This window comes from Ursus americanus, chromosome 17 (assembly GCF_024610735.1).
Source record: "Ursus americanus isolate L20-20 chromosome 17, mUrsAme1.1.p, whole genome shotgun sequence".
Lineage (NCBI taxonomy): Eukaryota > Metazoa > Chordata > Mammalia > Carnivora > Ursidae > Ursus > Ursus americanus.
In genome coordinates, this window is record NC_142143.1 from 36711015 (window position 1) to 36727452 (window position 16438).

At 34.8% G+C, this 16438-nt stretch overlaps 2 protein-coding genes and 1 non-coding gene across 9 annotated transcripts in view; 1 reads left to right on the forward strand and 2 right to left on the reverse strand.

The window, feature by feature from the left end:
• LOC148108660 (uncharacterized) overlaps positions 1–16438 on the forward strand; it is a 199554-nt gene that overhangs the window by 84151 nt on the left and 98965 nt on the right. The window lies entirely within an intron of this gene.
• The window catches only part of PTPRQ (protein tyrosine phosphatase receptor type Q), a 258211-nt gene that overhangs the window by 61424 nt on the left and 180349 nt on the right, over positions 1–16438 (reverse strand). For all 6 annotated transcript variants that reach the window (XM_087868896.1, XM_045779834.2, XM_087868894.1 and 3 more), the window contains 3 exons: positions 10131–10252; positions 4409–4595; positions 781–1025 (listed from right to left, as the gene is read on the reverse strand). In XM_087868896.1, coding sequence (XP_087725022.1) covers positions 781–1025; positions 4409–4595; positions 10131–10252 — 554 coding nt within the window. The remainder of the gene's footprint in view (positions 1–780; positions 1026–4408; positions 4596–10130; positions 10253–16438) is intronic.
• On the reverse strand, positions 9278–9384 carry LOC123780955 (U6 spliceosomal RNA). The gene has a single exon (XR_006776551.2). It is a non-coding gene; the product is annotated as a U6 spliceosomal RNA (small nuclear RNA).

Sequence of the window (16438 nt, forward strand, 5' to 3'; positions counted from 1 at the left end):
ATAAATAAAATAAAATATATAGTGAGTGAAGGAAGAAATGAAGATATGCAGAAATATAATATAGAGAAAAACATATACATATGAATACAAATTATTAATAACAGCGTTCTGATCATTACTCGAGGATCATAAAGAACTGGTAGGAAAATTAATTACTAAGCTACCTGCAGGTTTAGGGCGAACTCTTTGTTGCTTAAAAGATGATATTCTGACCCATATAATTCTATTTGAAAATTTAAGACATACTACAAAATGCATTTTTGAAATAAATTGTGTGTATGTCTGTATGTATATAAACATGCATGGATAATTTAGAATTAGGATATAAAATGCTTAGCTTTAGTAATTATTATGTGAAAGGCAGGTGAATTTCAAACATATACATAGTTATTTCTGCCCTTTGCCTTTGAAATTTGCTTTTCCATTTTCCACTTATAACCACACATAAACAGCTTCCCTTTAGGTAGAATTCTCTCTTTACATATCATCGCCCTCTTGCTTTTAACATGCATTTTCTTTCCCTTCTATTTTATTTCTGGATTTCTACTATTGTTGTGAAAACTTTTTTGTTACCTACATATTTTCACAGTGCTTGCTGTATTATAATAGGAAATAAGCAATTTCATTTCTCTAAATGTTATTTTCTGTTGGCATGTCTCACACAATCCTGCAAAAAGATATGCTAAATCTAGCGTGTACCTAAACTGCAGTTTTTTGAATGCTGAGTTTGTAAACTGACTTTGTAAAATAGGTGCATAATTAAAAGCTATGAATGCTTACACTGATGTTATATGTATGTCCTCCTTTTAGTCCTTCTAACATCGCAATGACGGAGGTATCAGTTTGCTGGATAATACTGAGGTTGTGAATCTGGACAGCAGTAGGATCATCTTCTTGGTAAACTAAAGCTTGGTATACTTGGATATTTCCATTGGGTTGAGAAGGAGGAAGAAATGTTAACTGAAATTTTGTAACTTCGTCTGGTATCTTCTGAAATGTCATGTTGTTAGGTGGATCCTTGGGGACTAAAATGAAATATTAGGCAATTAATTTATTAAAATTTGTGTTCCTCTTTTTAATCTCCATATAAAATTCATTTGAGTCAAATTTTTTGTTTATAAAATGTGTTACACAAATTATTTAAACCATATATGTTATGGAAACAAACAAAATGGGTGATACATGTAGGTCACAGAAATCATAATGGTGATCCAGTTAGTTTGGTTATTTATTTATTTTGACTTTTACATGTATTTATTTTTATGTAGAATGCATCTCCATGACTTTTTGTACTGCTTATTTAAATAATATAGACTCAAAGGAATTTGCAAAAGTGGTACGTACAGTCCCCTAGAACATTCCCTCAGCTTTTCCCAGTGGTGACAACTTACCTAATTGTAGTTTAATATCAAACCTGGATATTGACATTAGTACAATACTGTTAATTAGATTATAGGCCTTATTCAGATTTCACCATTTTTTCATGCTTTCTTAGTAGTTCTATGCAATTTTTTCCCATGTAACAGTTCCCGCAATCATCACCAGAAATAAGGTATAAAACTATTCCATTTCCATAAAGAAACTTCCCTGGCTATCCCCTTGTATTTGCACCCTATGCATTCCCACACTAACCATTGTCCTCCATAGTTCTGTCATTTTAAGAAAAAGAACAGCATAATGCTTAAGTTCCCTCACGGTTGTTGTATGTATCAATGGTTCATTCTTTTTTTTATTACTGAGTAGTGTTCCATTTTGTGGATACACCAAAGTTTGTTTAATCATAGGAAAACATTTAGGTTGTTTCCAGTTTTTTTTGTTCTTACTAATAAACCTGCTATTAACATTCATTTACAGCTGTTTGACGAACATAAATTTTTAATTCTCTGTGATAATTGCCCCAGAATATGATTGCTAGGTAATGTGCTCTAAGTGCATGTTTAGTTTTAGGAGAGGCTGCCAACTGTTTTTCAGTGTGGCTGTACCCTTTTGCATTCCCATTAGCAATGTATGAGAGATCCAGTCTCTTTGTATCTTTGCCAGCATTTGGCATCATTATTATTTTATAATTATTATTTTATCTTTTCTAGTAGATGCATAGGATATCTCATTGTGGTTCTAATTTGCATTTCCTTAATAGCTAATGATGCTGAAAATCTATCTTATCATGAGTTTATTTGCCCACTGTATCTCCTTCATGATGAAATGTCTAGTCACGTTTTTTGCCAAATTCTAATTGGATTTTCTTAAGTGTTGAGCTTTGAGAGTTCTTTATATAGTCTAGATATTCCATTTTATTTTTGATAAATAAAAATTAGCCTAATATGCAACACCTAGGGGCGCCTGGGTGGCACAGCGGTTAAGCGTCTGCCTTCGGCTCAGGGCGTGATCCCGGCGTTGTGGGATCGAGCCCCACGTCAGGCTCCTCTGCTATGAGCCTGCTTCTTCCTCTCCCACTCCCCCTACTTGTGTTCCCTCTCTCGCTGGCTGTCTCTACCTCTGTCAAATAAATAAATAAAATCTTAAAAAAAAAAAATGAAAGTGTCTTTAAAAAAAAAATATGCAACACCTAGGTATCAGTAAATTATCATGAAAGAAAGTGATATATGTGAGGATAAAATTAATTTATGAATATAGGAACTAGTCCTTGCTGTACTACATAGTGTTCTTTATATAAATGACTGATCGCATGAATATATCTATTTTGATCAAATTGAAATGGATATATCTCCCATACTAGGTAAAGGAATTTCCATGAAGAAGCCTGCTAATATTTGACTGTCAAAGGTTCAGATGTTCAAGCTTCAGTATCTTTATTATTTATTATTTTGCAAATATCTTTATAGATAGTACCCTGTAGCAAGCAAAAGAAATAAGTAAATAAATAACAGTGAGAAAAAAAGAGAAACAGATAAACATGTTATAGTGCCAAATATCACATATTAAGTGGAAAAACGCATAGCTAAAGTGAAAAATTGGCTCAAAAATACTTTTGCATTTGCTGTTATACATTTCTATGATATAAAAATATATTTTCTTTTAATAAGAACTTTCTCTAAAAATCAGATCAGGTTTAAGGTTGAATAAGTGAAATAACTCTCTGAATGCTGGAAAGAATTTCCTATTCTCCAAGTATCTTTGGTTTTACACCTAAAATTCTACTCTTAGAGATTTAGTAATAATTTATTTAACTATGATATCTTTGGGAGAGGTAGCACATTAAGATTTGATGATCAGAGGCACCTGGGTGGCTCAGCCAATTAAGCGGCTGCCTTTGGCTCGGATCATGATCTCGGGATCCTGGGATCGAGTCCTGCATCGGGCTCCCTGCTCAGCAGGAAGCCTGCTTCTCCCTCTCCCTCTGCCTGCTTTCTCTCAAATAAATAAATAAAATCTTAAAAAAAAAAAAGAATCAGTGCTTTATGGTATGAGTGTGAATAAATTCAGGATAATCTTTCCTCATAGGTAGGATGTGGGAGACGTGTAGAAAGTATAAGAAAATAAATATCTGGGATATATGTGGCGGCAAAACGGAAACAAATGAAATTTTAGGGTGCTGAGGATAAGATGTTATCTGTTAATGTAGAACCATAACTTTATAGACAATAGAGTATATAACATAATGAAAAGACTAGCTAAAAAACATGTTTTACCTCCTATACTTACCTTACAGATAGCAACAAATAAACTATAGCAACACATCCCTTCATGTGCTCTTTCCAAAGATATATCTGGTGGCAAAGAACATCAGGAGTCTGAAGGAGGATAGGGCAAGCAAGTTCTGGGAAGCTGACTTTCCACACTTATTCCTATTGGTTACAAACTTATTATTGATTCAGACCCTGTTCGTAGGAACTTGAGGAAATCTGTATGGATTCTGACATTTATTAAATAGGTTATATAAAAAAACATGTCATTTGATTAGGTGACGAAAACAGATACGGTAAGCATGACCTAGATTCTAATTTTGAATTCCAGATTATATAATGATAGAATATTATTACTTTACTGTGCATTTAAATCATGGACAGAAATAATTAAAATGGAAGTTTACACGAAGCATTATTGGCCATAGACCATTTGAAAAATCATCTCTTAGGCACGGTAACTCAAATTTCTGAAATATGGAGTGCAAAAATAAATACAAAAAAATACAATTAGGACATTTTTATGAACTAATTTGTTTCTGTATTTCCAAGAATTGATTATTCTACATAATTCCACTTAGCCTAAAAAAGGTAACTAGAAAAACTTCACTTCTGTCAGTTATGGTGAATCACTGAATTTTATGTTTTATACGCTTTAAAAATTTCTTGGAATGCATACCCTTTTTAGGGGGCGGTGTGAGAAATTGTAAGAAAGACACTTAAATCTCAGTCAATTTTTAGCAGTGATGGAAAATATGCCTTACCTGATTCTAAAGTAGTAACAATCACTTGAGCACTTGACTTTCCTTCAGCATACGCAGCACTTCCGTTTCCAGTGAATGCTGTGATCACCACAGAGTACCTTGTGAATATTTTCAAATCTTTAATTTCTATGGTCTTATTTTCCTCATTTGACTTGATGAAGGAAATATTAAATTCATCGCTATCTACCTACAGGACAAAACAGCTAGTAATTAAAGGAAGTCGCACGTGAGATCCAAATTACCAAAACAATACTACAAAGCTACATGTAGTATATTTATCTAGCCAAGATTTGAATTATTTTTTTCTTGCAGTCAGATTGTCCTGGAAAATCTAAAGTGCCACTTTAACAGTCTACTTATAAGCAATTATTTCAGCAACTGAAAATAAAAGAAGAAAAAAATCAACCAACGACCACAATCAATCCATCCAATGAACAAGCAAGTATTATCTCTGTGTCAATGAAACCTTACTTTCTACTGCAATGTTTTATAGGCGAAAGAATACAGATTTTGGTAATCAACCATTAAAGGTTCAAATCCCAGCTTGGTCATGTAATAGTAGTTCCTGTAGCGTTTGAAAAATTACTTATGTTCTCTGTGTCTTACTTTCTGTGTACGTAATATTGGAGTAATAACATCTATTTATAGTGCTTGGTGAGATTTAGAAAAATGGATCTGAAGTAGCTGGACAGAGATTTTGATATTTTTTGATCATGACCTACAAAAAGGAAACACATTTTGTAACATAACTCAGGCTGTGCATGTGTTTATACTTTATATACACACACACACACACACACATATATACACACACATACACACACACAGACATACATACACACACTTCTTTATAACTTGAAAACAATTTTTAGAAATGCCACTTCTTTCTGAAATGCACTTTGATATTTTCTTCTCTTTTCAATTTTATTCCAGTTCATTTAAAAAATTTTGGTCATGATTGCAGTTTGAAAAACTCCCATCGAGCACTACGCATAGCACTGGATAAGGACTCAGTTAATCATGGATGTTATAATTATTAGATGTGCAAAAATGAGTATCCTTAGGTGTATTAAATATAGTGTATAGTGTGTTCAAACACAGTCTGCTTTGATGAAGAGTCTGGCTTATTCGCTGCAGGGATTAAACATAGCTAAAGTTTCTAGCAATAAAAAGAAGGGTTTTTCCTGAGATGAACATCAGAAAATCTGAAATCCTACAATGCATGCTACTCTCAGGTATCCGAATTGAAACACTTAGAACCAGATTGTAGACACTGTTCACACTACTAAATTCATTTCCAACTTGACCTTTCCTTGTAACTTTGAAAGATTTCTTGTTCAAAATATTCTTTAAATGCTCTTTTCTAAGAGCTGTTTTAACTTAAAGATGTTGCTATGAGAAACACAGCAAAAGGCTGATAAATAACATACGCATTGCAAAGTCAAATCGATGTTCCCACCTTAGAGCACTGAAGGCAGTTGCCTCCTTCCTCTAAAGTGGCCGAAGAGCAGATCAGCATAGGGATACTACTGATCAAGAGCATATTCTCACTGGTAGAAAGTAGGCGTGATTCAGTTAGCTGTCAGCATTTAAACATCACATAGAAATCTAGCTTTTTAAATTATCCTTAAAACTAGGCTTATATTCATGCTGGGTAGTAATTATCTAGAGATGAGTGTTAGCTGACTTCTATAATGGGGCACAAGTCTCCAATTCACCACTGCTTCACTCAAGTGGGTGAAGTTTATGTTCCTTGACTGACCACTATACCTATTTGAATTCTAATTTTATAGAGTTAAGGTGAATTCCACAACATTCCATAGTTATTTTGTAGCTGAGATATGATTTGCCCCCAAGTCTTTCAAGAATCCAGAACTCTCTACACTACTACACTGGGCCTGATCTTATAAAGTAAAATTAAAATTATTTTAATGTCTTCCATTAAAATAGTCCATACTAAATACTGAGTAGTAAAAATATGACATAACATGCCTGTGATCTACTATATCTTAAAAATATATTTAATAAAATCCAAAAAGAATGGTGGGTGCTCAAATACAGAATGTACCAAAATTCATTTATTTTTCTTCACTAAACCTACTCTGTTGTTGTTATTGTTAATCATTACTTGTCCACTCACCTGGGACTGAAACCTCAGAACTTTTTAATTCATTATTTCCCTTCCAACAATTTCAAGCTTGTTTGCTCATATTATATTTGATCATCTATTATTATTATGAAATGTGTCCTATTATTTTTGCAGTATGGTGGTTTTATAGACAACATCAGCAATTAGACTTTGATTCTATTTTCTCTCCTTTTCCTACTCCATTTGCCCCCTTCCCCACCTGGCATACCACTATTCATTCCTCAAGTTCTAAAACCAATTTAACCTGCTCTTGAAGTCTCCTCTCTATTGTATGCCCCTCATAACAGGAACTTCAATTACTTTGCTAGTTTATATTCCAAAAAACTGCATAGCTCACCTTCTGTAATTAGCTGTTTATATTCTGGTGTTTCCCACTAGAATGTGAGCTACTTATGCTTTGCATCCTCGTTGTGGTGAACAGAAATGATAAATATTTGTTATTTTGGAAAAAAAAAAGGGAACAGTGAACAAAGGACTACAAAATGCATGAATTTCTGGTAGTATCATCCAGGGTGATATCTGCGCCCATATATCTTTAAGACTGTCAAGTTTTGCTTAACTTGAGTCTTTTAGGAAAAGAGTTTTATGCCTCTGTGACTAGTATTTGGCAAAGGCCAGGCTACAGCATAAGCCTTAAATTCAATGACATGTGTTCTTCCCTGGAAGCCAATGATTTTTGAAGATAGATAATTATATATCCATGAAATGAGCTGCAGATAAGCTTTATAAAGACAATGACCACATCAGACTTGTTCTAGGCATCCAGCACCTAGCACAATGCAGGCATGTTGGATGTATTTAAAACTATGTGTCAAATGAATAAAGGAGAGAAGGAACTAAATGATAGCCTTGTTCCAAGAACCCTGGGGAAACTACAAAGTGCTACAATCTATTTGAATTCTTGCTGGTTTTGACCCAAAAGTTTTGGATGAGCATATATTTCAACTTGGCAAATTTTATTTGCTACTTGGTCATTTTTCCTTTCTCCTATCACACCATTGTCTACTGGTTGTAGCCAGGTCTTAACTGCTTGAGAAGCTATCATCTTTGTGCCTCAACTCTCCTTGATGCAAAATGAAGATCATATATTTACAGCAAAATGTTAGATAAGGTAAGGTAATGCTATGGAGAGGCTACTGTGTAACTGATATAAAGTAAGCAATACCATGTTAGTCATCCTTTTCTCTTTCCCTTGCTCATTTTTAATCTCAATAAGAATACTAAGAAAATGATGTTATAAATCACTTTCAAAAATATTTTATTTTCCCTTCCTTTAAGCACAAATTTCAAGAGAGAACTATTTTCATTTATAAGGTGTCTATGACAGAAGAAAGCATTATCATTTTGTAATTTGCTTTTAATACATATTCCCAGAGCATTTGTCATGCATGTTGATTACTTTTGGCTAATTATGAACTAAAAGTCTTCACAAATAAGCTCTAAAAAGGAACATAAACAGAAGACTGAATGGGGTTTAACAAATGCACCAATAATCCCTTAAACCTTCTTTTAATCATGACAGGTCTTTTGAGGTAGAAGTACTTCCATTTTAGAAATAACATAAAGACGTAATAAAATTATAAACGTTAAACAAAAGATAGGTAGAGACAGCAAGGAAGGGGGAGAATTCACCATAAATTATTTGAATCAATGCATTAGATGCCATGAGAAAAGAGCAGTCATCAGGCCAAGTAAAACCCAAGCAGGGCCCTCATAAGGTTTTCTAATCCTAATCCCAGCTAAGAACTCTGCATATTTATGTGGTTGAGCACCCTGTTTTAGGTGAAAGGCTTGACTCTTATGCTTGGGTTTCCTTCCATCTGGATGGCTACTCCAGTCTGGTGCCTTTGGTGGCCTTTTGTTTACATGTTTGGATTCCCCAGGATTCAATTCTCAGGTTAGTTCTTACAGAAGAGCTTCTCAAACTACATGTCCCATATTTAATCTCATCCCTTCCTATCATTTCAATTATCATCTAAATACCAACACTTCCAAATCTGCAAATTCAGGTCTCCTCTCCTGAGCTCCAGATCTCTATATAACAGTGCTAGCGGAGTATCTTCATCTGGAGGGCTCCCTGGCATCTCAAACTCAGCACCTCTAATACTGAATTCATTCCTTTCCTTTACAAATCGTTCTCACAATTTTCCAAATCCTATATCATAAAGTCATCCTCGATTATTCCTTCCACTCACTACCCACCGATTTTCTCCACCAAATCCTGTAGATGTAAATTATTTTCCATTCCATTCCCTCACTACATTTCTTCTGTCCTTACCATTTCTTACCCAGTTCCTCTTACAGCGTCCTGTCCCCTTGCTGAATTTTGCACTAAGACTGCTCTATCCTCTGCAGGGCAACCAAGCTGATCCTATAAAATAGAAATCTATATCCCAACACTGCTTTAATTCCTCAATTGACACTCCACTGGCCTTATCATAAAACCCAAATTCTGTTATGTGTTATACAGTCTGCCTCCTAATCTAGCTTCTCTCAGTAGTTTTCTTGAATGCTTTGACCAAGGATTCCCGAACGACTTGCTTCTTCTTGAATGAATCTTTCTTTTCACGCTTTTAGTACCATTTCTTTCTCATGGTCTGCTTCAGGTGTTTTTCAATATTAAGCTATAATTTACCTTATTTGGGAGCTATTTCTCCTAATGCCTTCTCCCTTCACCTTTCATATTATGAGTTTTTCTGTATTTTATTGTTATTATTATTTAAAATATGGAATGCTTCATGAATTTGTGTGTCATCCTTGCGCAGGGGCCATGCTAATCTTCTCTGTATCATTCCAATTTTAGTATATAAGCTGCTGAATTAAGTACTTTCTCACTCTATTTTAAACCAGTATATTATTATCAATTTAACCCCTCATTTATAAACATTATCTAAAAAAAATTATCTAAAACCTGGGGATAAATATGATAATCCTGCTAATAATACTTTACTTACACTAATTGAGCCTTACTTACATTTATTGAGTCTTACTCAGGCAATGTTTAAAGTTCTTTATGCATATTTTCTAATTCAGTCTTCACAAGATCTCTGTAACCTGGGTACAATTATTTATTTATTTTTTTAATGATTTTTTATTATATTATGTTAGTCACCATACAGTACATCCCCGGTTTCCGATGTAAAGTTCGATGATTCATTAGTTGCGTATAACCTGGGTACAATTATTAATCTTTCTTTTACAGATATGGATACTGAAACACACACACGCAGGTTAAGTAAGTTGCCTGAGGTCTAACACAGCAAGGATTAAAATTCAAATAGTCTGGTTCCAAAATGTGTATTCTTAATCACTTTCTTTCTTTCTTTTTTTTTTTTTTTTTAAGATTTTATTTATTTATGTGACAGAGAGACAGCCAGCGAGAGAGGGAACACAGTAGGGGGAGTGGGAGAGGAAGAAGTAGGCCCCCAACGGAGGAGACCGATGTGGGACTCGATCTTGGAACGCCGGGATCACGCCCTGAGCTGAAGGCAGACGCTTAACGACTGCGCCACCCAGGCGCCCCTCTTAATCACTTTCTATACCATCTTTTGCAGAACGTAAGACACACCTTACCGATTTGACATCTATCAGATAGAATGTTGGTCCAGTAATGGTAGCAGGTTCACTCCAGCTGATGTTGATGCTAAAAGGTGATGTTGCTACTACATACACACTTTCAGGAGGACCATCTGGAGCTGTGAAAATAGAACATCAATTACCCTGGGACATTTGAGTTAGTCTTTGTTACAATACAAGATTAGAAAAGGCCATGAGAAAAGGATAGTGATTAATTATACATTAATTTATAGTTCACAGCACAAAATAATTCTTATATATGAGAAACTTCCACGTGAGAAATTAATAATCATAAATATATGATTTTAAACTACAAATTAATATTTTGAAAACATTACTATTGCAAAATAAATCTTTTTTTTAATAAATGCTTTTATTTAAAAATAGATTGTTTAATAATGTTGTTTTAGGAAGACCTGAAGAAACATGTTTGACTACAAAAAAAAAGTGAAACTGAAACAAGGGAATTATATTTAAAATTGGGTTGCTTTTATTGTTTTCACAGAGGGAGTAACATAGGAAATAGGTTATACAACTGATATTATCACACATGTAAACGTTTCCTGAATTCATTATGATTCCACACAAATTCTTTAATTTGTCCTATTTTTATTACTATTGTTTTTGATCAAGAGTACAAAGCAAGAGATAATATTTTAGGGAACTGAAACCCCTTGTGAAACCCCTGCTGAAAACCCTTGTGTAAATTTTCAATTTGTGAAACTGCTAGGAACCAGAAGAGTTTTTAGGATGTTAAGAAGGATTTAGTCACCACTGATTTCACATACATTGAACTAGGAACACTGTTACGCATATCTCTGTCCTACTACAGCCTCTAGTCAATTCTAGGGGCATTAAATACTTGGAGATAAGAATTTCCCAGTTTTCCTTATCTTTAAATCCATATGAGCAAACATTACTGAACAAATATTATTCCACAGACCCTGAGAAGGTATAAAGAAGAAGATTATTCAAATATTCCTTTCCTCAAATAATTTATAAGAGCACCAAATTGTACTAGCTTGGTCAAACAAAATTTCTGGGCCTCAGTTTCCTCCTCATATGCATATTGCATAGTGTTTTAAAAGAATCATAAATTCAAAATGTGTGAAAGGGGCCAGTTAGTTTACTGTTTGGCCCATTATTGTCAATTAATATAATATATTCTAATAAAAGGCTAAGTTAAGATAAGGACTAATTAGAAATACAAAGAATCTACTGTGAGTGGGCAAAGGGCAAAGTGGTGAATACAGATGGGGCAGGGAGCCTAGGTAAAGTTGCGCAGAGGAGATGGGAATTGAATAGGCTTTGAAAGATGAGAAGGATTTCAATAATCAGAGGAGTGGTTTAGAGGCACTTCTTGCTGAGAGGATCACAAGGAAAGCCACAAAGACATAAACAGCGGGTCCACAGACAGAATTTTATCACTGTAGAAGTGTTTTCCTTGGTAATCTTATGTTTATTATCTTATACATTAAAAAATATTGTCCTAGGAAGGAGTCCACACGCTTCATCAGACTGCCAAAGGAATCCATGGTACAAAAAAGATTCAGAATCCCTAAATTCGAGGAGTACGGATATCCCAGAGAGACTGGTGTTCATACAATAAGGAACAAGCCTCACATGGTCTTTTGGGACCTAAGTTAGGTTATTACGTTAAAGCGTTTGAAGCTCATTCTTTAAATAACAGAATGCCACTGAAGGATTTTGAAAAAGAAATTATTTTTCTAACGATTTAGGAAGAAAATTCCAGTAGTTATAAAATAGGTAAGTGCTCTGAAGCAATGAGTCCAGGGACGCTATTTCCAAAAAGCCAGATAAGATATGATGAGATCCTAAATTAGATTAGTGGCCCTAGGAATGGATAGGAGGAGATGAATCCTGGAGTCATTTAGAAAATTTGATTTAAAAAAAAACTTAAGGCTGATTATATGTGGGTAAAAATTGACATAGAGGATGTAGCAAAAGCTAATTCATGTGTTAATACCAGGAGACTGTTGATAGAATTCTTACCAGCAGCATATTCAAGAGCAGATACTGGTTTTGGTAGGGATAAGACTACTGAAGGACATAATAATTCTGGATTTGTACTCATTGAGTCTGAGACACAAGAACTGAGAATGCCTACCTGATTTGAAAGATAAGCCTAGAACTAGGAAGACAGGGCCAGGATGGAAAAGATTTTTTTTTAAATTTCAGGTAATTCCTTACACATCAAGATAGCATAAGTACAGCAAGTGAGTCACATGCTCTGAAGGGAGCCAAAGGTTTATTTCAGGACCAGATAGTTATTTAAAATGTTAATATTGGGGTGCCTGGGTAGCACAGTCGTTGAGCGTCTGCCTTCGGCTCAGGGCGTGATCCCGGCGTTCCGGGATCGAGTCCCACATCGGGCTCCTCCGCTGGGAGCCTGCTTCTTCCTCTCCCACTTCCCTGCTGTGTTCCCTCTCTCACTGGCTGTCTCTCTGTCACATAAATAAATAAAATCTTTAAAATAAATAAATAAATAAATAAATAAATAAATAAAATGTTAATAGTAGTGACAATTTTCAAACTACGAATGTGTTAATAGCACTTAGAGTATGTTTCCAAGAGAGATATTATGTGTGGAATTTAGGTACCCAATTCAGCCCATAAAAATATATTCTTTTTTTTTTAAGATTATATTTATTCATTTGACACACAGAGAGAGATAGCAAGAGAGGGAACACAAGCAGCGGGAGCAGGAGAGGGAGAAGCAGGCTTCCCGCTGAGCAGGGAGCCCAATGTGGGGCATGATCCCAGGACCCTGGGAGCATGACCTGAGCTGAAGGCAGACGTTTAACAACTGAGCCACTCAGGCACCCCCATAAAAATATATTCTAATAGTAGCATTAAAATATTTTAAAAGAATATTCAGATGTAACAATAGAGGAGTCTAGCAATCGTGTATAAGGAAGTTTCTGTGGGAAAATGCCTTTGAGGTGCCAAACATATCTTTCCTACACATACCTTTTCTGGCCCTTGTGTAACACTCTGGACATTGACTCGGAGATCTAGTCCGTATGGCCCAGGAAGGCATCCGGAGAGAGAGTGAAGAGGGAATGTTTCAGGATTCAGAGGTCTGAAGAGCTGAGAAGTGCTAATAATGATGACAGAACTGGGTACATGATTACTCTGGTAACAAATGTGGAGAGATCGTGGAATCCCAGCACTTAAACACCTGCATATCCTAACATCTTCAGTCTTTATTACTTCTAATTTTATGGTCCTAGATTTATGAAAAGTGTTTCAAATTGTAGCATAATTCATTTAGATAATTACATATAACAAATGAGAGCTATGAGAGATCTCCTGCCACTAGCATAATTAATTGCTTTTGGATGCCCTAACAGAACAATGCACTTCATATTCAAGAGTGGCAACCCTCTTTCCTTTCCAAACTAGATGTTCCTTAGAAATGTTATGCCCACCTTAACAAGTAGCAAAATAACAAATAGCATCCCTGAATCTCTCTATTCGGAATGTTAAATGAGGAGTGGATAGGCCTCAGGACCTGGGACACCATTACTGATCATGATTGCACTCTTTCCTCACAGAGAAATCTGCTTTGAAAAATATAAGATGTTTTGTAGATTTTAACGGCCTATCTTCTGCTGCCTTTGACTCTATAAACGGGATGGGCTAGAAGTTAAGTACAATTTTGTTAAGACATCTACCAATTAATAATTAATGTTTTTATTATTTAACACTAATTAATATTTTTGCAAAACCTGCCTTCTAGCTCTGTAAGAAGCATTGTGGAAAGGAACAGTTTTCTGACAGGCCGCAAATTTAGATTATACCACTCTAAGAAAATATTTTAGGCTCCCTTTCTCTTTAGTTATACCCAAATGTTCTGTTGGCTTTTAGATGAAATTTATATGTTTATCCAACAAGCAAATATTGATTGAGCACCTTCCGTGTGCCAGAGACTAGGAAGACACAAAGACTATAGAAGTGATGGATGTAGTTGTAGACCTATCCATATAGAGTTTCTAGAATATAATTGCTCTTCTTCGCTCAACAACTATTTATTGAACCCCTACTACATGGTGGGCATTTTTGAAGTGCTGGTGATAGAGAAGAAAACCAAAGACAGAAAGATCATAGAATCTCTATTTTAGTGGAGGGAGATAAATAATACATATTATAAAAATTTAGATAAGTTAAAACTAATATGTAGGGGCGCCTGGGTGGCTCAGTCATTAAGTGTCTGCCTTTGGCTCAGGGTGTGATCCCGGAGTCCTGGGATCGAGCCCCACATCAGGCTCCTCCGCTGGGAGCCTGCTTCTTCCTCTCCCACTCTCCCTGCCTGTGTTCCCTCTCTTGCTGGCTGTCTCTCTGTCAAATAAATTTAAAAAAAAAAACTAATATGTAAGTAAATTACATACTATGTTAGGAAGTGATATGTACCATGACAAAAAATGAAGCAGGATAGTAAGAATGGGAATGCTAATGGGAATTACTATTTTAAATATGGTGGTGAGGGCATACCTCTGTAAGCAGGTGACATTAAAACAAAGATTTGAAGGAGGTAAAGGTACATGGGAATGTTTGAAGCAAGAGTGTCACAGACAAGACTGGAATTTTGAGAATTTCCTAAAGAATATTACCTAAAAGAAATTTGAAAATATCATGTACTTAAAAGTATACTATAATATTTGGACAATATTAAAATAATTAAGTATTGTTTAATAATAGACAAGCATTTTGAAGCAAAATGGCCCTGAGGCAGGATTTTTCCTGGTCTATTCTAGGAATAATAAGGACTCCAGTGAGGCTGAAGCCAGGTAATAATGAGAGTAAGAGAGGAAATGGAAGCCAGTTTGTGTATGGCCTTTAAGGCCAGTGTTAGGGGCTTTGTAAGAACTGCTGTCACAGGTAAAAAGACAACACCATAGTATATTTTCATGGACTAAAGGGGCCTCTCTAAATTTTGATGCTTGATATCTAACTCATACCAGAAAGATGGGTCAAACTTAATTAGATCCAAAGAGAAAATATCTCCATAATCTAATTCGTATACCTCTAGAAAGTATACCAGTTCAATAGCTGTTGGGACTAACTTTTAAACCAAACTCATTCTATCAGGCAGGCATGATGGTACATTATTGACAGACACCACAGACAGTTTACTGATAATTTTCTGTGACTAAGAAAGTTGATGAGATTTTTTTTGTGACTAATGGTAGCCTGTCTTTGGAAATCTGTCTACGTCTCCTCTGCTCTGTAGTTTGGATCTTTTGGGACTCAAGTGAGAGCAGATCCAAAATCATTTCCCAAGGGAAACCTTGGCTAGTCTTGCAAGTATGTCTGTAGACCAGCTCAGAAAGCAGTATGAAGCCTTACTTCAACTCTTGTCTTTCACAAGAAAATGTCAACCCTGCAATCATTCCTTAAATACTAGTAATCAAGCCGTCATCAGCGAGTGTCTGCTACCCCAAGCAGAGCTGAGAGAAAAATGACATTTAAAGATCATTCGTGGCACACACTAACCAACTGGAGTACTCAATATTTTCAGTTTTATACACTAATCAGTCATTATTAAAAAAAGGCAAGGTATTTAGCCCCTCGCTGAGCTGTGCTTTAATACCATTTCTTGAACTTTTCCCAAAGACTTTTTCTTTTTTCTTTTTTAAGAAACACTAAACAACATTTGCATTTTCAGTAAATTTGATGAAATTGTCTGTTTTTTTATACAAGTGTTTCCTGTGTTGAATCCTTTGTGAAAAATTTCTCTTAGAATGTGGTATATCAATCTGTATTCTTAAAGGATTAGCATATAATGATATAAGAACTCCTAAATCTGAATTAAAAAAAATAAAAGCAAACACATACATTACTAAACTGATGTAAGAATATATTATATGCATATAACTGATTCTTACCTGTATAAAGCAATTAAAGATAATCATTTAATTCACAGTTAATTTAAGAGAAATAATATAAAACACCAAAATGCTTGTCTATTATTAAACAATACTTAATTATTTTAATATTGTCCAAATATTATAGTATACTTTTAAGTACATGATATTTTCAAATTTCTTTTAGGTAATATTCTTTAGGAAATTCTCAAAATTCCAAAAATACATAATAAAATATATGAGTATTTTTTTCTCTCTTATTCCAATGTGTAGTAAACTATTACTAGAGTCATATAAGGGAGAATGCAAAATTACAATTACAAATGTCAACCAGCAAAACCAAGGAAGCTTAAAGCAGTAAAGGTGTGGGGAGATGAAAATATGCCAGTTTAAAAGCTTAGTAACGTATGAGCATCT